Raw genomic sequence first — 22,807 nt, 5'->3', positions numbered from 1 at the left:
GAATTCTCCCAAAGCAATTTAACCAAAGGTAAAGTTGTACATGATAGCTGCACATAGTAGATTGCAATGATTTTCAAACTCAGTAAAATGGACTACCAACCTTTTAAGAAAGGATGCTTTTTATTTATTTATTTTTTTACTGGTTTTATCCATTTATTCATGAGACACACATAAAGCAAGGAAGAGACACAGGCAGAAGGAGAAGCAGACTCCCCTGTGGGGAGCCTGATGCGGAACTCGATCCCAGGACCCCAGGATCATGACCTGAGCTGAAGGCAGACGCTCAACCACTGAGCCACCCAGGTGCCCGAGAGTATGTTTTTTAAAGAAAAGTAGCATGAGGCAATTAATAAAACACTGTGGTGACTATGATTTATAAAAGAGAATTCCAGAGTCAATTTATGCCTTAGAAACAGTCTTGACAATATTTAATCAAAAAACCTAAAGTGTATTGGGATTTCAATACTTTAAAGAAAATTTGGAGTGAAACCTTTTACAAAACCCATAACTCTTTCATAATACTATTATGCTATCTAATAAAAACTACCAACATGTATATTTATATTTTTGTACATAGATTTTTCTTAAAGCAGAGTACAATATACACGTCTTGAAACAAAAACCTCAGTAATACTGTAAATGACAGAAGAGAAGCATTCTATTGACTTTTGTATTTTTTTAAAATTTTTATTTATTTATGATAGTCACAGAGAGAGAGAGAGAGAGGCAGAGACACAGGCAGAGGGAGAAGCAGGCTCCATGCACTGGGAGCCCGACGTGGGATTCGATCCCGGGTCTCCAGGATCGCGCCCTGGGCCAAAGGCAGGCGCCAAACTGCTGCGCCACCCAGGGATCCCTCTATTGACTTTTGTAAAATCTCAGCATCTAGGGATGATAATGATGGTGTCAAAATCACATCAACCTAAAAAAATCCCAGCACCACGTTAAAAAAAGAATTCTTTTCAACAACGTATTGCATGCAAGTAATCAAAATGAAGTAAACTATTTAGATCTTTAAATCTGGGCAGCACTCAATGCTTTTTGCATAAGGCAGTGTAAAATATACATAATACATAATCATATGCATATAATAATGTAAACAATGTATTACATATAATATTTACCTTTGTTTTCTTTCTTTTAACTTTGTTTTCAAATTGTTTTATTTTTGTTAAATCACTTGAAGTATTAGGGATAGAACTTGACTATCAGTCTCAGAATAAAAACTTGGTAGATAAAACCTTTCAAGACTCATTAAATTCACACCCTCACTCTCTAATGCAAATAAATGAAATAAACCCTTTATACTCAAATTGTGATCAGTTTAAAGAAAGGAAGAATTAGATGGAACAGAAAACCCAAAAATAGTTATCTTACAATCTCTTTCAAATTACAATGGGAAAAAAAAAATCAGGGAAAAGTAACATGTACAGGTCCCTGATGTTTTTTCCTTTTCTTTTTTTTTCTCTGCTGATCAGAAGGGAAACACAATTTTAAAATCTGAAGGGAAGGGAGATGTGAGGTGGAAAGGTTCATCCCAGCAGAAAGCTATATGTTAGGATGCCTGGGTGGCTCAGTGGTTGAGCGTCTGCCTTCAGCTCAGGGTGTGATCCTGAGGTCCTGGGATCAAGTGCTGCATCAGACTCCCCGCAGGAGCCTCTGGGTCTTTCATGAATAAATAAAATCTTTAAAACAAAAACAAAAACAAGCTGTATGCTGTCTGACTTCCAGGAAGAAACAGAACAAAGGAATAGTTAGGGTCCCATGCAGAAGTCAAGAAGATGTCTAATACCTGAAATACAAAGGACTACTGTGAACAAGTTCGAAGGCACAGCACGCCAAAACAGCAAGCCAACCTAGGATAGGGTTAGGAGAAGGCATTTGACCTTGAAAAGAGGAGAGATGAAGTTGCTTGAAAAAAAAAAACCAAAAACAAAAACACATGAGCCATGCCAAAGGCTGATAATTAAATATTTAGAAAAAAAAATTTAAAAAGGTTCTTCTTCCTGGGTATCTGGACTTCATCTGTTTGTGTTCTCATTTATTTTGCCCCGGTTACTCTTTCATTTTAGGTAGAAACATGGGATTGGATTTGGGGTCCTCCCTCTCAGTTCTCTTGCAAACACAGATTCTTTCAAAGATCTAAAAAAAAAAAAGAAACCTCCAAGAAATTTTAAAAAGTAATCACTGGTAAAAAGATTCTTGGGTTTGATGTTGCTTTTTTATTCACAGTACAATTCCTGATACACCTCTGTCAAAAACCCCCCAGCATAATTGATTTTTCTTTGTGTCCTCATCCAAATCCCTAGCAAGAGTTTAAAATGCATGGTAGTAATAACCACATAACAAATTCAGAAAGGGAAAACAAATTTTTTATGGAACCTTGAGAAAATGAATTTGTATTTACCAATTTTGGAAGATGGGGAGCAATCCAACATTTCCCTTCTAAAATTTCAGCTGCAACTGCCCATCCTCATTCTTACCCAGAACTAAGAAGACTAGAGTCAAATGAATTCAGCCTGAGTCTCTTAGGGTTTTTTAAATGGACACAAGTAGAATCTAGAATAACCAGGAAATTTTAAATCTGTTCAAAATACACTTAAAACATTCAGGTATTTTTCCAGATTTTAAATTTAAGGCACAATTATTTGGATCTTATCAAACCATTTAAGCAGATTTTTCAACTGATTAAGGAGATCTAACGCCTACAACCTGATAGATGTTTGTAAAAATAAACAATCCTATATAAAAGATTAACAGCATCAAAAACAACCCACAATTATTAGATACAATCTAAACAGTAAGAGGAATAGTAAGAGGAAAAATTCATTGACACCTAAATCTATTTAGAGGACTTCAGAAGAAAAAGAAAACAAACAAACAAAAGTTTTATATTTACATGCCCTAAATTTAAAAAATAGCATCACCTTAAAGAACATGGCAGGGCAGCCCTGGTGGCTCAGCAGTTTAGCACCACCTTCAGTCCAGGGCATGATCCTGGAGACCTGGGATCAAGTCCCATGCAGGGCTCCCTGCATGGAGCCTGCTTCTCCCTCTGCCTGTGTCTCTGTCTCTCTCTCTCTCTGTGTCGCTCATGAAAAAATAAATAAAATCTTTACAAAAAAAAAAAAAAAAGAACACGGCAGACCCAAGAAGAACTTGTTGGGATTGCCATGGCAAAGTATAGAGAAAGAAAATAGGTTGTGTTCCACTCTCTTAGCATATTATGTATAGAATATTACCAACAACCATACCCATATCCATCTTAACTAGTCATTTTGCTCAGACTTCTGAAAATGAAACAAAGAAAAATATATTACTTTTTATGCCAAAATTAAGGTCTGCTTGGAAAACTTTAACCTGGGGTACAATCTGGATGGCCTAAGAGCAGCTTGAGCAGATAATTTAAAGCTGTAAAGATTCCTGAACAAAATAGCCTATTTCACCCACACACATAAAATGTGTTCTTAAAATAAGTTATTCCAATGTGGTTTGTAATCAGAGGTTTTCTAATATATTGGTTTGCTTTAGTGTTACTGTGGGGTTTTTTCCCCTTCATCTCCAACTTTGTGTAAGACCTGTGTCTTACCCATTGCATAATCACCAACAGGAGTATTTTTCATAAATATAACTGCTAAGGTTGAAAAGAGAATATTATATCACTATGGTTTTGAGCATCCCTATGGAATGAACCACAACTGGTTTATTCTAAGAAATCTCTCACTCTTTGTATAATGAATCTGTCATATGAATTTCCTTGATTAATTGATGCTGCTGTGCACAGACAGATCAATCTGTCTTCTTTTATTAGCAATGAGATTTTTAAAATCTACACATTAAGTTGATAGATACTGTAACATCTTAATCTTAGTTTTTAACTGCTTACATATTTAATTTTAATAATTCAACTACATATGATCATCCAAAAATTGATATTTTTCTCTGTGAGATCTTTCCCTAGTCACATTTATTTTTTTAAAACCATGCATATTAACTTAGCCTATTTAAAATAATTCTTTATTGGAAAGCAATCCAAGTAAAAGGACCATAAGGTCTTCACAAAACATACTTTCAATGCTTTTGACCACAGATATTTCTAAAAGTATAGAATATTTTTAATAGTTTTACTGTGGTATAATTGATAGATAATAAACTGCACATATTAAAATATACAATGTGATAAGTTTTGATAACATGGACATCTGGGAAACCATGACCATAATCACGATAATAAGTGTATCTGTCCATCACCTCCAAAATTTTCTCATGACCCTTCAAATCCCTCCATTCCATCCCTCCCAGGCTCCTGTCCCTATCCCCTCAGGCAACCTCTAAAACACTCTGTCACTAATTAATAGTTTGCATTTTCTAGTACTTTCTATAAATGGAATGGAAGTTTATCCCAGTATGGGAATACTACCTTATATGTTCCATTTTTCTACCTTCTTTCACTCGGTGTAATTACTTAGAGATTCGTTCATATTATGGCATGTACACATAGTTCATTCTTTTTTATTGCTGAATACTATTTCCTTATATAGATAGGTCACATTTGCTTACCCATTCACCAACTGAAGACATTTGGGTTGTTTCCATTTTTCCTATCATAAAGTTGCTATGAACATTTATGTACAGGATTTTGTGTAAACATAGGTTTTCATTTCTCCTAAGAGTAGAATGGTCTGATTATAAGAATGGTTTGAATTTATCTTAAGAAACTATCAAAATGTTTTCAAGAAGTGGTTGTACCATTTTACATTTCTACTGGCAGTGAATGAGAATTCTAGTTCTTCCATATTCTTTGCAGAATAATTGATATATTCAGACTTTTACATTTTAGACATTTTAATGCGCATGTGAGGAGGTTTTAAATTGTATTTCCCTAATGACTAATGATGGTAAGCATCTTTTGCATAAAGGATATATTCAAAGTTTTTCCCATTTTTTAAATGTTTCTTTTTATTCTTGAGTGTTCTTTATATATTTTGGATACAAGTTCTTTATCAGATACATGATTTTCAAATAATGTTTACCTAGCCAAAAAATGGTCTTTTCATTCCCTAATATTACAAAATCCAATTAACTAATTTTCTTTTCATGGATCATACTTTTGGTGTCTTAGAAAGCTTTGCCTAACTCAAGGTCACAAAGATAATCTACGTTTTCTTCTAGAAGTTTTATAGTTTCAGGTTTTATATTTAAGTATATGATCTATTTTTTTTTTTAACATGGTATAAGGTTAGGGTAATTTCTTTCTTTTCTTCTTCCTTCCTTCCTTCCTTCCTTCCTTCCTTCCTTCCTTCCTTCCTTCCTTCCTCCCTTCCTCTCTCTTTCTTTCTTTCTTTCTTTCTTTCTTTCTTTCTTTCTTTTCTTTCTTTTCTTTTCTTTCTTCCTTCCTTCCTTCCTTCCTTCCTTCCTTCCTTCCTTCCTTCCTTTCTTCTTTCTTTCTTTCTTTCTTTCTTTCTTTCTTTCTTTCTTTCTTTCTTTCTTTCTTTCTTTCTTTCTTTCTTCTTTCCTAAAAATTTTTATTTGAGAGAGAGCAAGTGAACACAAGTGGGGAGGGGATAGAGGGACAGAGGGAAAAGGAAAAGCAGACTCCCTGTTGAGCAGGGAGCCCAACGCAGGGTTCTATCATGACCTGAGCCAAAGGGAGACACTTAACCGACTGAGCCAACTAGGTGTCCAAAGTTTATTTTAAATCTTGTTTCATGTGTTGTTATTTTTGTCTATCTCCTATTAATGTCATGTGTATTTTAAAAGAACACATAGAATTTTACACTCAAATAGAAAATATAATTATCAATTAGATCAATTTTGTTAATTGGCCATTCAAATCCTTCATATATTTTTATTTATTTGATCCAATATCTTACAAAGAAAGTAGGTGAATTAGTCTTGATTGTGGATTCTCTTGGCTTTTCCTTACATTTTCCTTAATTTCATTTTTATATAGTTCAGAATTATGTGGGTAAATATGTAAAGGTTCATGCTTTCTCAGTTATCTTAATAGATTAACATAAAAAATCTCTATTCTTAATGTTCTTTGCTTGAAATTCATCTCCCAGTACTTCCTTTTCAATGGTCTTTAAGGATACCTTTTCTATCCCTTTATTTCCACCTTGCTACATTTTGTTGCAAAGTGTCTCTTATACTCAGATATAGCTAAATAGATTATAATCAGTTTTTATGCCACTCATTTAAAAGGGAAATTTAATCTACTTATATTTATTGTGATTACTGATATATAGATGTTTTCTATGTCTCATGACTATTAATTTTGCTATTTTTCCATGTTTGCTTTTTGCTGAATTTATCAAACATCCTTAGCTTTCTATCTTTAAAGTGTATTTTATTAAAGTTTATTTCTTAAAATTTATTTTTTCATGGGGAGCCTGGGTGGCTCAATTGGTTAAGCATCTGACTTCAGCTCAGGTCATGATCTCAGGGTTCTTGGGATGGAGCACCAAGTTGGGCTCCCTGCTCAGCAGGGAATCTGCTTCTCCCTCTCCCCATCCCTCCAACTTGTCTCAGTCTCTCTCTCTCTCTCAAATAACAAAATCTTTAAAAAAAATTCTCATGAATAAAGTCCACACAAGAAAAAACATTCTACTCGATTCTAGTGAACTTACTCTATTCTCTAAGATAATTATTTTTTATATTAGCTGAATATATGCAACTTTTTGGGTTTTTAAAAATGTATTTATGTAGATATCATCCTACTCTGTTAGAGTTTACTCTTTTTTAAAAAATTTTTTTAAAATTTTTATTTATTTATGATAGTCACAGAGAGAGAGAGAGAGAGAGAGAGAGAGAGGCAGAGACACAGGAAGAGGGAGAAGCAGGCTCCATGCACCAGGAGCCCAACGTGGGATTCGATCCCAGGTCTCCAGGATCGCGCCCTGGGCCAAAGTCAGGTGCTAAACCGCTGCGCCACCCAGGGATCCCCAAGTTTACTCTTAATTCTTAAAGATATATATTCAAATTTCAATTCTTCAATTATAATCTATAATTTAAAAAAATATATCCTTGGATTCTCTCTGACATCTCTCATGTTGAAATTAGAAATAACTTATTTGTGTGTTCCTGTGTTTATAGTTAATGATTTATTTTTTGTCACAATATGTTGAGGTAGAAGTATTTCCTTGGGTCTCAGAAGACCCATTAAATTTGAATAATCTTTTCTTCATATTTGAGGTTTTTCTATTTTCTTTGATTATTTTATTCTCCATAGCTTCTCTTTAACTCTCCCTTTAGACCTCTTAGAGGGATATTAGAACTACTATTAACTATTCCTTTGGTCTCTTCAATTTTCTCTCCTACTTTCAGAGCCGTCCTTCTGGGAGGGCATTCTGAGGAAATTCCCTAGCTCAATCCTTCATTTTATTAATTTACATCTGAGTTCTGTCAACTGACATTTTTGCTTTAAATTTTGAAGTCAAATTTTTGTTTCCCCAGTTCTGTTAGATTCCTTTTCATGAATACAAAAGCCTTATCTCTCTGAATGTCTTCTTCTGTTCACTCTATTACTTCTAGGTCCTTGATACTTTTTCTTTCAATGGGGTAAGCTTTCTTTGATGGTGCTGATTTCCCTCATATTGTCATATGCTGTGATTATATGCTTACCTTTTGTTCAAGAATCTACGTTTGCCAGCTCTTTTGTTTACCACTGCCTACTTTCAGTGATTAAAATGACAGACAAGTGGCTTCTCTCCTGTGTGTGTGGGCTTCCTAACCCACCTGGCAGTCAGTATATTACTAGGACACTGACTTGGCCTGAGTCTAGCACCCACTTCCAAGATTTAGTTTGTGGGTAAACACAGCTGCTATCCACTACTTAACACAAGGAGAGAAGAAAAATAAAGGCATGGCTCCAAATGTAAAGCCCCAATTAATAACCCTGATAAGCTGATTAATAATCTTGATGAATTCCCCTTCTATTTCATGTTTCCATTGCCTATACCTCAGTCTTTGTCATGCTTTCCTTTTTTCATTGTAGATTAAATCTGTGTTATATATTTAACTTATCATTTTTCTGATTTTTGTCATTTTATGAGATTTTGGCAAAGGAGGGAGAATAGACATTAAAAATACAAACCTTCAATTTTCAATCATAAGTACTATATATTAATATATGTATTAAAAACTTTCTATGATAAATACTTCACATTACTTCGCACAACGATGCCATAAAATATCAAAGAATTTCAAGATTAAAATGATGAAGCTATTTTCAGTAGAGTTTTTTGACAATATTTTGGGCCATAAGAAATTAAAAGCAACACATTTACAATACCTCAAAACAAATCTAACCAGCTCCATTTTGTTCAGTCCTAGGAGAGGTCAGAGAACCAACCTGATCTGGTGAGAAATGAATAGTTACAAATACATTATCTCTTGAACAACTGTCAAGTTGTCATTCTAATTATAGAAATCTAGTAAAGCTGTTTAATCTTTTCTATGAACTTCCATAATATTTATTACCAATATTACTCTCCCATCAAAATATCCAAAGAAATGGGCACGGGATTGTGTGCTTACCCATGTACGGATGGTATCTTTAGGTGATGGCATATACTTAGTATTTATTAAGTATTCACTGAAATGAATTCAAAAACAAAACACCATTTTGCTTCTCAAGGGTCTAGCCTTACTCTGGTATCTAGGGGCATAACTTCACAGATTTCTCTCCACTTGTTACCATAGATATGTTTTATATCACAATATAATAAACCCTCAAGATTACAGTGTGCTTTTCAATTCTTCCTAACTTTATGTTCTGGTATGCTAAATATTGTAACAGGACTGAGTACAAGATGCAATTAAGATCATACAGAAAGGACAAAGAGATATTACAGAGGCAAAGAGTCTAGGAAACAGAGGAGACAAAAGTCAAGGAGTTGACAGTGGACTTGGTTTACGGGTGAAACAAGATTAGACCAAACCCACTGTCACTTCCATGACTTTTGTCCCAGATTGTTTGTAAACTCTTTTCCTCTGTGTTGTCTCCTTTGTCTTTTCTATATGATCCTAATGGCATCTTGCATTCAATCCTTGTTACAGTATTTCTAACACCAGATTGTGATGCTACTTGAAATCAACAGCACAGTGACAAGTGCTTTTAGTATTAGTTATTTTTTTTAAAGATTTTACCCATTTATTCATGAAAGACACAGAGAGAGGCAGAGACACAAGCAGAGGGAGAAACAGGCTCCCTGTGGGGAGCCCAATGTGGAACTCGATCCCAGGACCCCGGGATCATGACCTGAGCAAAAGGCAGATCTGCAACCACTGAACCACTCAGGCGTCCCTTAGTATTAGTTATTATTTCATGCACATATACTTGTCTCACACGACAAACATAAAAATAAAACAGATTTATTGAGATGTCTACTATACCCCAAAAAAAAGAGGAAGTTGGGGTTAAATGAAAATAGAAAAAAAAAAAAAAGCATTATAATCATGCATAGTTGTTAAAGGTGGGCCCTATGGTTCCTAGAGATCAAAGTGAAATAGATACTATGGGTTTCAAGATAAAAATAAACTAGTTCTGTTTTATCAAATAGGAGAATGGCTATCAGCATCCTCAGCTGCTAGAAAAGCAAGCAGCCTTGGAAAAGTTAAGAGGCTTGCCCAATGTCCCATGGCTTGTTTTGATAGAGAAAAATACTGGTCTCTTAACTTTCAGTGCTATTGCTGCAATACCACGCTGAAACCAAATACACAATGAAAGTTAGTTGCTATTATGGCAACCCCTGGGAGAAACAGAAATATCTATTCCCTTGTGATAGTTAAGAAGCTCAGAACCTAGAATGAATGTTCTATGAGGAAGTTCCGTAGAGTTGGAAGATATGACATGACCTGGCTACTCCCCAACAGTAATCAATGGTGAGGGAGCTACCTTATATGCACATGAGACCTATTCTCAAGGGGGGGGGGTGTCAAAAGGCCAAGAAATTAGTTTCTTGAACATTCTATATGTGTGTGTGTACATGCGTGTGTATGTGTGTATGCGTATTTAGTCTTAGAAGAGTTAATTGTTAAGTACTCTACAAAACTATGAGTGGGAAGGCAAATTTTAAAAAAATTTTCTGGGGCATTTCTCCAGAAGAAAACAAAAATTAAGGTCAGGTCTACATCAGCCAGTAACAGACTTCTGGGCCCCCAGATTCATTTATTTGGCTCTGCTGACTGTTTGGCTCAGTTTTCCCTTAGCAAGTGTAAAAAACGCTTGAACACCACCACCCTGGGATCCTGTTCAACCAATTCAGATAGCTGTGGCCTTTCAACTCTCATCCAAGTGACTTGGCTTTATACCAATATCATTTCCCCTAGTAGAGCCTAAGCCTAAGTGAGAAAGTACACAGCTCAGAGAGCCAGGAGTTAACTGGCTGTTCCCATTCCAGAAAGGTCTGGTTCTTTTCCTAGATAAGGAAACAATACTATATCAAGAAGTTTCGATCATTCAATATTACATATCACACTGGAACCACAACTATAAAAACAGAATTAGTGGAAATACCACTGTCTATCTTAAAGGATCTCTTGAGGAGCTTCAGGCAATTGAACTTTTCTTTTCCAGCCCAACCCCCTGGGAAATAAGTAGTGATGATTTATTAAAACTTACATTTTGCAGATAAGAAAACAACAACAAGAAGTTCAAATGCACAGAGGGACAGAGTGTCTTGAGGCTACACTCTACTTGCTGAACCTCATTTCTTCCTTCTAATTATATAACAGATATGGAATATGCATGCTTACTTGTGCGTAGCTGACTATAATTTAGCTTATAGTATGGTTGTAAGGTTTGCTGTGGACCTGGCCTTTCTTGGGCCCCCCACTCTGTGCTGTCATACTCCTTTGCCAGGGTCATGGTTTCTTGCCACCTCTTCCAGAGAATTCCATGTTTGGAGAGGTCTAAAAAAGTTTTTGAATGGCAAGTTGTTTTCCCCTACACCAACAAGCAATCTTTTAACTTCACTTGTCACTTAAAGCAATGTGGCAATAATGTCTTCCAGACTACCTACACTGTTTCTAATATACAACCAATTTGTTTCTATGGTCTTGGTTCCTCCCTGTATCTGTTGGATAGCATGACTCTCAGAGGCAGTGACATTAAATCCATAGTTATTTACCCAGATTTCTTAAAAAAAAAAAAAAAAAAAAAAAAAAACCTATTTATTTATTTATTTATTTATTTATTTATTTGAGAGAGAGAGAGCTTCCAAGTGAAGGGAGGGGCAGAGGGAGAAGAGGCTCTCCGCTGAGCAGGGAGCCCGATGCCGGGCTCAATCCTGGGACTCCAGGATCATGATGTGGGCTGAAGGCAGATGCTTAACCTACTGAGCCATCCAGGCGCCCCTAGCTGGATTTCTTTTAATAGGAGGTAGTAAGTGGGGATACAAAGGCAATAATCATAATATACATAGGACTAGGAGAACACAGCAAATAAAAATTAAAGAGCCATTCTTCCTTCTAAAATAAATTTTTAATGCATGATTCTGAAGGAAGAAAGCTTTATTTTCATGAAAGACATCAATGGCCTGGGTACAGACAGCAGAAATGAAAAAGGAGCAGGCAGCAGTGCCCCCTGGGTTGCCTGTCAAGAAATTTGCCCTGTACAGTTTCTGGAGAAATTAAGAAATGCAAATAACCTGGGCAGATTAACGGCACCCGAAGATAACTAGCAGGATACAAAGAAACAGCACCTTTCACTGTGAGGAGGCGGTGTATTCCTCCAGCCAAACAAAGAAACAGGACAGAGTCAACATCTGTTTCATATAACAGCTTGGCTGCTGAAAGAAGCAACCTTTAAAAAAAATGGCTTAGCTGACAATCCTCAAAAATCATTCAATCACTATTGCATGGGCTGAAGTAAATGGGCAAATGAACCCAACTTGCACTTTTCTGCACTACCCTCGCCACCTTGTGAAGAAGAAAAGTGGTCTCGTCTTTAGAGGAAAAAAATAAAGTCCAAACAAAAATCTTCATGAACTTCCTTTCTGATTGACAACTAGCAGCAAATACTAAAGCATAAAAGACCGCTCACTGCTTTTTAGCTTTTGCCTTTCCTAGTGTCAACCGGGAAGATGGGACTGCCAAAGAGTTTACTGGGTGGGGAAACAACTCAGACACAACTCATTAGAATATCCAAGGGAGAAAACAAGTCATTTGACAAAACTGATTGTGGTTTCAGAATTCAGTTAGGGAAAGAAAAAGGAATATTATAATGTCTGGATCCTTATGCATTCGTGGTAACAAACCAAACGTGCTAAGAAATGAAAATTTCCTCTCTGGGTTCTATCGATTTACACATGAAATTTCAAAATCAAGAGAAAAATATCCCTGAATGCATACAAATCTGTAGATTTAAGAACTGGAAATTTCTAAAATGAAAAATTACCAAAGCTGTAAAGTCACTAGAGCGGGACTGGTGCTTTCAACTCAGCGAAAGATGCCAGATGCTTCATTCACCTTAGGAATGTGGTTACAATACATAAGCCAAACAGAATGAAAGCAATTAAGAGGCATTGTGATAGAAGAGATTTTTCAGGTAGAAACTGAAAACAGAGGGAAAGGTGATAAGGTAGATGGGACAAAAACATTTAGTATTAACATGTGTGTACTACCAAAAACTATGCTAGGCTGCTAACAAAAAGACTCCAAGGAGGTCCCTTCCCTTTGTTGTTTCAGTTTAAACAGGTAAAACAAAATAAAATGATCATCTTGACCACAAGGGATCAAGGCATGACCACAAAGAGAAAAAACAATCAATACATGATTTGGGTTATTTCTAGAGACCTTGGTGGTGGGGGCGGGGGGGATGGGGAGGGGCCGAGGCTTTATTGAAAGGTGTTTTTTGGAGGGGTATGGGGGGGGGAGAGCATAATTATAATGTAAATCTTCCAAAAATGTTAGCTGTGGGCCAGACGGATCTCCAAGTACTTGACCTATGTTAATTTAGCCCTCACAATGGTTATATAATGCAGGAACTCTTATTACTACATTTTACAGATAAGGAAGCAGAGATACAGGAAAATGGACTTGCCTAGAATCATACAGAGTAGCTGGGCTTCCTCTACTAGGAAGAAAGAAAATTCGTTGAAAGATTTATCTTTCTGTCTGTTCAGGATCCTACTAGGTGTCTTGCACAACATCCAGAATAATAAATAGCAAAAGACAAGCAGAGTACTTAATTAAAAATAAAAAAGGATTTAGATTAGTTTCAATAAAAACCTTCCAAATGAAAGAAAAATCAATTTACTGAACAATACTACAGAATGTCCTTTGTAGAGATCTGAACAGCCATGCTGGATGGTATTAAAAAATCCCTCCCAGTACTGGAGGGATTAATCTAGAAATTCATTCTAGGACTGTAAATAGTAATATCTGGCTTTAATCAAGGAGACAAGTACACGACAAGAGTCTCCCCTTGTGTCCAATAGCTAGTCTATGCATGGACTGGGCTTCTCTTGCCAATATAACCGCTACTTTTTAGAACTCAGCCTGGACATGTAATATGTACATAATAAGTATCTGTTGAATAAATGAATTAAAAAGAATAAAAATATGAAAATGATGCGTTTGTGGAAAACTCAAGATAGACTGGAAAGCTGAGGTCAAGACTGATTCAAAAGCCCTCTTGAAGAGATCAGAAGGGGAGCAGGACTACAACAGTGGAGTCAGAACCATAAGTGAACAAGAATTGACTTGAGAGTCAGGGATAGAAAAATCAATAATAAAAGCAGCTGCAATAGTTAGAGAGATTAAGTCCCAAAGAAGTTTTTGAGCAAAGAGTAAAGTGTTCGTGTTTTATCAATACAGTGTTAACAAAATAAATACCAACACAAAATAATACCAACATGTAAAGACTTTAAATTGTGCACATAATCATGATAAAAGCAGTAGCAGATAACAATTGGAAGCACTTCTCTTGTGCCAGGCACGAGATAAAATGTTCCACACTGGGTAAGTACTCAAATGGACATCTACCTCGTTCTCCAAATAACTCTGATCAAGTCACTCAATCTCTGTGCCTGGCCATCCTGAGTCTCATCACTCGTGAGACAGTAATAGCACCCGTTAGGCACAAAGCTGCAAAAGTTAAATGAGAACTTAACTGGAGGGAGAAAAATGGGATTAAGAAAAAAAATAGAAAAAATATTTAGAGTTCCAATTTCACATAAATATAGGCATAATCAGTGCAGCTTGGTGGGGATGACAGCTAAGGTAAGGAGAGCAAGTCATTCTCAAAATAGTGAAAACAGAACTTGCCCATAAACCACCAGGCTGGACTGATTATATCTCTATTGGTATCACCTGTTATCTTGAACTTATTCCTCTCCCCCTTAATTTCATTTTCCAAAGTTTCATGAAAACAAATATTTGAAATCAAACAATGTCTCCAGAATAAAAAATCACAAGTTTCTTGAAGACAGGGGATATTTTTTAAATATCTTTTATTCTCAGCAACTAGAATCATGCTTGATATAAATTGTGCTGGGATGATGGCATGAATGGTAAGAAAAGGCCACAAGAAAAAAATGTGCATGAGTGAAAATTTTAAGAGTGAGAGATGTAGGAAACACCCTTGCAAAAGAGGAAGTTGATGAGGACACAGATCTATGTATATGTTATACATACAAGTTATAGATATGCACAGACACAAACGATCAGTTGTGTAAGTAAACAAATTTTCTTATTAAGATCTCCCCAAAGTGATTTTCCTTCAACTCCACTGGTCACTGTTAATTCACTTCACTCTGTTTCTTCTTATTAAATAAGGAACACTAGTTCGTGTCTCTTCCTATTTTGAACAAGTGAGAAATTCAAGTGAAGGTTGAGAAGGGGGATGATGGAGAGCCTCGGAGCCATCTGAACAGGGAGCTTGTTGCAGGGAGGATCACGGGGGATGCTCATCTCTTGAATCAACCCTCCAGTAAGCAGAACCATCCGAGCATCCCACCATGCTGGCCACATTGTGGCACTCAGTACTGCTATTTCTACCATCTATCTTCTTGAATTTCTCCCCTGATTTCAAGATTTTTCCCTGGATGAATGCAACGTGATTGGACTTCTGAGAAATCCTCTATTGGTATAAGAAGGCTTTGCATCTTCACACATCATTCCTAAAACATGCCACTCTTTCCTCCTGAAATTTTCAATAAGCTACCTCCTTCTCAAGCACCTTGATTTCACTCGGTTACAAATCTCCCTAAACGCTACATAGGTACCTTACATTCAGATGCACTTCCTACCACCTAAGAGATACCCTGAATCCTGGAAAGCTACACTCTGTTGTGTGTTTTAGCCTACTTTTCCTGCCTTCTTAGATGAGACACAGTCTAGTGTCCAGTCCTCTTCCAGACAGAAGAGGCCCTCAAAAAATATTTGTTAAAGGACTTCGTGAATGCACAACAAAGCAATAAACTCCCTCCACAGCTAGTCTCTGAGCATTCAACCCAGGATGCACAATCAGATTCTACTCAGAAAAATCACTTTCTCCTTGAAACGGTCTCTCGACTGAGAACAGAACTACTAAAATTGAGGGGAGTAGAATACTGCATGACAAACACATTATCATTAGCCTGGAACTCACATACCTGTCCCAATCCTGACAGTTTTATCTCTTACCTGTATCTCAAACCATTACAGAATAGCCATCACATGAACTATAATGTTACCATTGAACTCTATGGTACCCTCTTCACTGCAATGTCCATTCTTGCAATTGTCAGGGCAGAGGGTTTTCAGCAAAATGAAACCTGGCTTGGGAACAGACAGATTCCCATCTTATACCTCCTGTCCCCTAATTTTTCTTTTATTGTATTGAATTTCAGTGTTACAGTGGCACAGAGGCAAGGCTACAAAAATTCCCTGAAGTGTTCACTTCAGTTATCCAGGCACATTCACTATTTGTATCATCCAACTAACATCTCTAATAAACACCTTATCAATTAATCAATAGTTTCTTACACCTGGAGGGGGTTCAATAAAAGTTTTGGGTCTAGCCTAGTAATAAAATCCTTATGAAGTATCAACCACACTTAAAACCAATAAAATTCTCAAGCCATACATTTTGATTCCGTGGACTTTTACAATATGTTCCTGACTATAATTACATGGTCACTGAGAAGCAGAGGCACTAGAAACCACACAGATTATTAAAATATTCAACCTAAAAGAGCAGTCTTTTAAAAATTTTATGTAGAAAAATGATTCCATGACAAAACACTCACACTTTAGAATTTTTGTACCCAAATGACTAAATCAAACGCCTTAAAGGGAAATCAAAATTTATCAACCATGGCTGATTTAGATATTAATGCTGTGAAAGTCAAAAATAGCTATAAAAAAGACTGGCAGAAATAAACTCATTCTAGATACAACTCTTTACAACACCTGAGAAGATGAACTAATACACTAAGGAGATAAAAATAAGGTGGCATTAAGCACTATTAAAATGGCATAAAGTTTGTGTTTCAATTGCATCAAGTTAAAAATAGGTCAGTTAGAATGAACTTAGAAAAAAGTGAGGGAGGAGGGGGAAGGTCAATATTACAAAGTGATTAAAGAGATGGAAGAGAACTTTCTTCTAAGTCATTAAACTCACCAATATGATCCTGAACTTCAGAGCACTTAACCATTTTCCTGTGCCATTAGAGAATTTAGTAGGTTCACTGAATTGACGGATTTCTTTGTTAACCTATTTACATGGGTTAAGACCCTGACTGACATAAAACACAACCAAAAAAATCCCAGACACAGAGTGTAATGAAAGACGGAGTGATGTATAGTTTGGGGTACAGCCTATCCAATAAATGTGCTTGACCAGCAAAGAATCCATTGGCAAAGATTTATTATCGGAACAAATACATTCTAAAAAGATCTAATACAATAAAACCTGCAGGATGAATACAAACTACTTTAAAATATAGTTCTTTGCCCTGCATAATATATGACTTATCTTTCTGTTATATTAAAATTCCCTTCATACCTTTCGATCAGGAATACATTTTCTGAACAAGTAAAACCAAAGAATGTGTAGCATATCAAACAGAACCAACAGCATGGTTCTCTAATTAAAAAAACAAAACAAAAACACACAAGCTTATTACTTAGAACGCTGACAACCTTTAAAACATATATAAAATGAAAGAAATATCTTTGTCACCAAGGGAAAAAAGTTAAAATGAATCCTCTGCTAGAATAATAATTTTTAAATTATATGTAACATTAATACCAAATTAGTACAAGCTTAAACCAGACACAGAAAGGATTTTAAATGTTATACCTCCAAGTTCCTTTACATTCAAGATGGCATTCTGGAATGGCACTGCTTTTATACTAAAACCTAAAATTAAAAAACAAAGACATAAAAAAGGAATTAGCAACTTAACTTTTAAAAATGCATAAAATGCTCACAGCCTCTTTTAGGCAGATTAAAAGCTATTTTTCATAGCTCATATTTATGCTGGAAACACAATTCAAGATACATTGATAACACATTATCCTCTTCAAATTTGCAAAACATAGCTGTGTATTATGGCAAAATATCCATAAGAATAATACCCTATTCTTTAATATTTTTGATATTGATAACACATTATCCTCTTCAAATTTACAAAACATAGCTGTGTATTATGGCACAATATCCATAAGAATAATACTCTATTCTTTAATATTTTTTGTCACTTGTAAATTTTATCAGTTGTAAGACAGACATTTTTAAGTACAGAGAAACTTCAAAGAAAATATTAGATCTACTAGGACCTTTGCACCTATTCCTAAAGTTAATTGTCTCTCACATATAATTTAGCAACTCTAGAGATTAAGGTACCTAAATTATAACTATCATATATTAAAATTATATAGGATTTATGTCAGAGTTTTAAGAATATGGTTAATACTATACATTTTTCTTAAAAGTGTGATAATTGTCTATACACATTTTATAATATATGCAGTAAATGATTTCTAATAAAAATATATTCAGAGTATAGTTTTTTAAATTATATATTTAAGACTTAACTATTATCATTCAAGTCATGATTGACTTCAACATATCTGGTTCACAGGTTTTTGTATAAAAGCCTATCAATTGCAACATACATGCATATATTCCTACACACATACACACATGCCAACAAACCCATGAATTATTCCTGAAAGGATCCACAAGAAACAGACTAGTGAGGGTTCTTGGGACCATTGGGGATGTGAAGGTCTTAAAGAGAAGATTCTTTTTATTTCAATGTTTTGCTATATACAAGTACTTTTTCATTTAAAAGCCCTACTAATTTTTAAAAGTTAATTTATTCAGTAATTTCTACCACCCAATTAATCTAAAGTTTTACACATTACTATGTGCAATTTTAAGATCATTTCTTGAAAAGGGGATAATGACTTAAGAGTGTAAGATCTAGAAATACTTTCTGTTTGAAGCCAGTTATGAAGTTATGATAGGTGTCTGGAAAGGTGAAAAGACACACCATATGCTGTGGATAAGAACAATTCTTTTACATGGTCTTGCTTCACTGTATAAAAATAGAAGTTAATATGCACTTTTTAATATCTTACCTTATTATTACTTTTTTGCTCTATGTCGTGCTAGCACTTTATTACTTTTTATTTTTTTAAGATTTATTTATTTATTTATTCATGATAGACAGAGAGAGAGAGAGAGAGGTGCAGAGACACACAGGCAGAGGGAGAAGCAGGCTCCACGCCAGGAGCCTGACATGGGACTTGATCCCAGGACTCCAGAATCACACCCTGGGCCAAAGGCAGGCGCCAAACCGCTGAGCCACCCAGGGATCCCCTGTGCTAGCACTTTAAAGTTCCATGGGGTCTTCCACCTAAGGCAGTAAATATCATCTAATGGTTAAAAGTGACTTTGGAGTCAGACAGAACTAGGTTTAAATCAGTTCTGTGACTGTGGGCAACCTACTAGCCTTGGCTTTCGCCATCTGTAAAATGGGAATGATAGACTCTCCTTCATATAGTTATTATAAAAATGATACAACTTATGTATTATGTTTATCACGGTGCCTGATACAAATAAGCACACAATATATGACTGCTAGCATTCTATATGAATTAGCTCTGTATTGATTTCATCATTAGCTACGGCTATCTCTTGCCTGCCTGAACGCATTATAGACTCTTAAGAGAAATCCTGGGGATGTATTTATCAATAATAAATACATAGTTGGAGCCACAGATATTACCACTGAATGAAAAGGACCCTTATTAGAGTGACAGAAGTGTGAACAGTTGAAATTTGTTGTATAAAAGTTCATCAGGCTCTCTAGAATTTTCCAAAACATAGCCCTCCTGGGTAGGTTTGATGCAGATTGACACAGTGGCCACAGCGTTATGGTTAATGGTTCATGCAGTCACTGAATCTTAGTGAAAAAGCAGAAGGAACAAGGAGGCAGCTCCATGTGGCTGAAGCACTGGCATGTACTTGGGGCTGCAGAAAAGCCTCTCCAGGTGTCTGGCCTCTGGGAAATTAAGGAAAGTCAGTGCCAAGCACAATACTCCTGCTGGCACCAAAATTTGCCTGCGGGAGACTTGGATGTTTGAATGTGTCTACCCACCTCACAGGGGTGTCGTATGGATTAAAAGGCAATGATTGTGAAATCCTGAAAACGAAAAGCTATGCAAATACTCAGGAGTCTATTAGTGGTTATGTTCGGGACAACTTAAGTATGGATTTTCCAGAGAAATAAGATAGGCCCTGAGTTTGAAAAAGACAGAATTATAGAGCACACCAACAATGTTCAATTTGCTTTGATTCTTAAAAGCTGACAATATGCAGGTGCCTAAGGAAAGGAATATTCTTCCAGAAATTGCTGCACCCATATGCAAAATACGGCTTTTGAAATTTATAATCCAATGGGCAGATTCTATCATTGTTACCCTCTTTAATCCTCACAGATATAATAAACTGACTGCAAAAATGTCCTCGGATGTTCACACAAGCCAAGTAACCTAGCAATGTTATTTATAGGCATATAAATGTTTCTGCAGAATACACATGTTTTCTCTCCAAATCGAACATGTGTGGCTAGATTTATACTGCAAAGGTATATACAGTCTTCCATTTTGCTGTCTTCATATTTTTACAGTATAGTGTGGTAATGAACGTTCAGAGGACAAAGCCTACGTAATCAGTCTAGAAAATAAGAAAAATGTACTACACATGGCAAAGAAACAATTTGTTAAAAATTTTTAGTCATTCCAAATGTTTGCGAGGATTAAAAAGAATTAAAATTTAAAGCCACACTTTCAGTTCACCAGAAGGGCAAACAAGAAGGGTAACTATCAGATCAACTTTACTTTCTTCCTTTCTATTGGGTTGGATGAGGTCAAGGGGTAGGGGAAATATTAATATTTAGAAGGGAGATAAAGGTCAAATCACCAAAACACCTTTCCCGAAAGTTGCTCTGAGGAATAAAAACCACCAGGATAATATGGGCTCCAAAGAAAAAAACCTATGGGTTCCAATTCTGGCTCTGCCATTATCAACTGAACAAGTTACTTAACCCACCCTGTGCCTCAGTTTCCTCATCTGTAAATGAGAACAAATGGCACCCAGGGCTATAAAATGTGTAGTAAATAAAACCAAAATTTCTGAATACTAATGGTCACCAACTGTTAGAGGCTTTAAATTTCTCCCAGTCAAAATCACATGTGATCTCAAGGGCTGATCTATCATGAAAGCAGTGATAAAAGTTAAACCTATAGAATCGAAAACATTTGAGGACTTCTATAAACCAAATATATGGAGTCTTCTATAGCACTTCCTTTCCCTCTTTCCTAATTCTAGTCAACAAAGTCTGTCAATTCCATCTATGAAATAGTTCTCAGTTATATCCACTTCTTTCCATAATTCAGGTCAAGCCACCACCACCACCTGGACAACTTCAAGAGCCTCCTAAACTCAACCCTTCGCATCTAGTATTGGCCTGCTCAGTCTCCTCCACACATTAGCAGCAGTTAGAATCCTCTTGAAATTCATGTCTGTTTACATCACTCCCCTGGTTAAAAATCTTCAGATAGCTTCTCACTACTCGGGATATAGTTCAAGACACCTAATGAGGCTCGATCTTGTCTGGTGGTCCTTTCCTTTTCCAGTTTTTCTTTTGTATCATTTCCCACTTATTTTCCTCGAGTTCCTAACACAAGCTATGTCCCTTCCAACTCAGGGCCTCTGCACATTCTGCTCCATTTGTGCCCTCTGCCCCTCTGGCAAACTCTTCATCCTTCAGGTATGGTTTTAACTCCACTTTGTCAGGCAAGTTTTCCATGACATTCTTGAAATAGGTTGATTTGGGGACACCAGGTGGCTCAGTGGTTGAGTATCTGCCTTTGGCTCAGGGTATGATCCCAGGGTCCTGGAACTGAGTCCTGCATTGGGCTTCCCACAGGGAGCCTGCTTCTTCTTCTGCCTATGCATCTGCCTCTCTCCGTGTGTCTCTCATGAATAAATAAAATCTTAAAAAGAAAAAGAAATACGCTGATTTTGGAGATCTATGTTCTTCCAGTACTCAGTACTTCCATGAAATTTTCAGTTATAGTTTCATACCCGTTTCTTTGTTTTATATCTGTTCCCCAGTTAGACTGCAAGAATCCCGCCTGGAGAAAGAGTGCAGTATATCCTTTAGGCCAGTGATAGGCATATAATATGATCTCAGTATTTCTTTAAAGATCTATGCTGAGGGTTTATATTTATTTCCTAATTTAACTGTCACAACAATCCTAACATCAGTACTACTGTCCCAGGAGGAAAGTGAGCAAGAAAGGGCTAGGTGCCCTACCTAGAGTACTAAGTGCTATCTTCAAAACTCTTCTGCCTCTCTATAAATAATGCAATACAAAGAACCAAAGTAGGTGTTCTCATGCTCACATGATATTGCCATATTAATGGAATGAAAATAGCATGAGTTCAGAAAGTACTTTTTTATTGGTGTTATTAACAAAACCAGGACTTTAGCAGGAGAGAGAAAAAGCTCAACTGACTCAGCCATGACACTAGGCTTGATCGCTGTTCCTTGTCCACAAAATAGGCATCCTCTGATGTCTCCACAGGTAGTCAGTGTGCTGATGTGATAAGAGGACTGTCCCACATATCCTAGCCACAGCTCTTAGACTCACCAGCCATATTTTTTCTTGACCTTGAATCCCTCATCTGCAAAATGGGTGGATTACATAAGCTCCTTAAGGTGTCTTCTATAATGGGATTCCATTATTTAAACAAAAAAGAGGAAATGACAGTAACAACTGAGTCAATCATCAATGGCCTCCAGTATCTGGCTTAAGGCCTCATGGGCAGGACTCCCCAGATCCCACTCAAACAAGCTGATGGCTGCAGTCTAAGTGACGCAGTCATTTTTTCCTGGCCTCTCAAAGCTACAACGGTAAGACTAAAACCTCCCTGAAGATTTAACCCCACAAATTTTAATAAATATATGACTTAATAACTCTTTGGGGAAATAATTGTTTGCATAGACTTTCAGTTTTTGACTTTTAGTATTAAAATTCAGCAAAACCTGTGATACAAGGGAGATGGATGTGAAATTTTTTTATGCAGGGAGAGCATTCCTGGAATTGTGACAAAATTAGTCTGGGGAGTGAGACTAGTCTATTTTTACTCATTGGGTGGAACACATGAGTATCTAACTTGGATCTACAGACCAACTCCTCCCCCCCCTTACCCTCCTAATACTCAAGTCTGCACACTTGCACATGGATACTTTGTGTGTACTTCTGAAATTCCTGGATCATTTTAACAACTGCTGAAGGG

General features: G+C 36.3%; 1 protein-coding gene across 2 annotated transcripts in view; it reads right to left on the bottom strand.

Annotated features, from left to right (window-relative positions):
• Window positions 1-22,807, bottom strand: part of ARL15 (ARF like GTPase 15) — a 397,557-nt gene that overhangs the window by 225,366 nt on the left and 149,384 nt on the right. For both annotated transcript variants that reach the window (XM_077895994.1, XM_077895995.1), the window contains one exon: window positions 17,291-17,350. In XM_077895994.1, coding sequence (XP_077752120.1) covers window positions 17,291-17,350 — 60 coding nt within the window. The remainder of the gene's footprint in view (window positions 1-17,290; window positions 17,351-22,807) is intronic.

Source organism: Canis aureus, chromosome 4 (genome assembly GCF_053574225.1).
Source record: "Canis aureus isolate CA01 chromosome 4, VMU_Caureus_v.1.0, whole genome shotgun sequence".
NCBI lineage: Eukaryota > Metazoa > Chordata > Mammalia > Carnivora > Canidae > Canis > Canis aureus.
The sequence above is the reverse complement of the archived record's forward strand: the minus strand, read 5'-3'. Positions and strand labels throughout refer to the sequence as shown.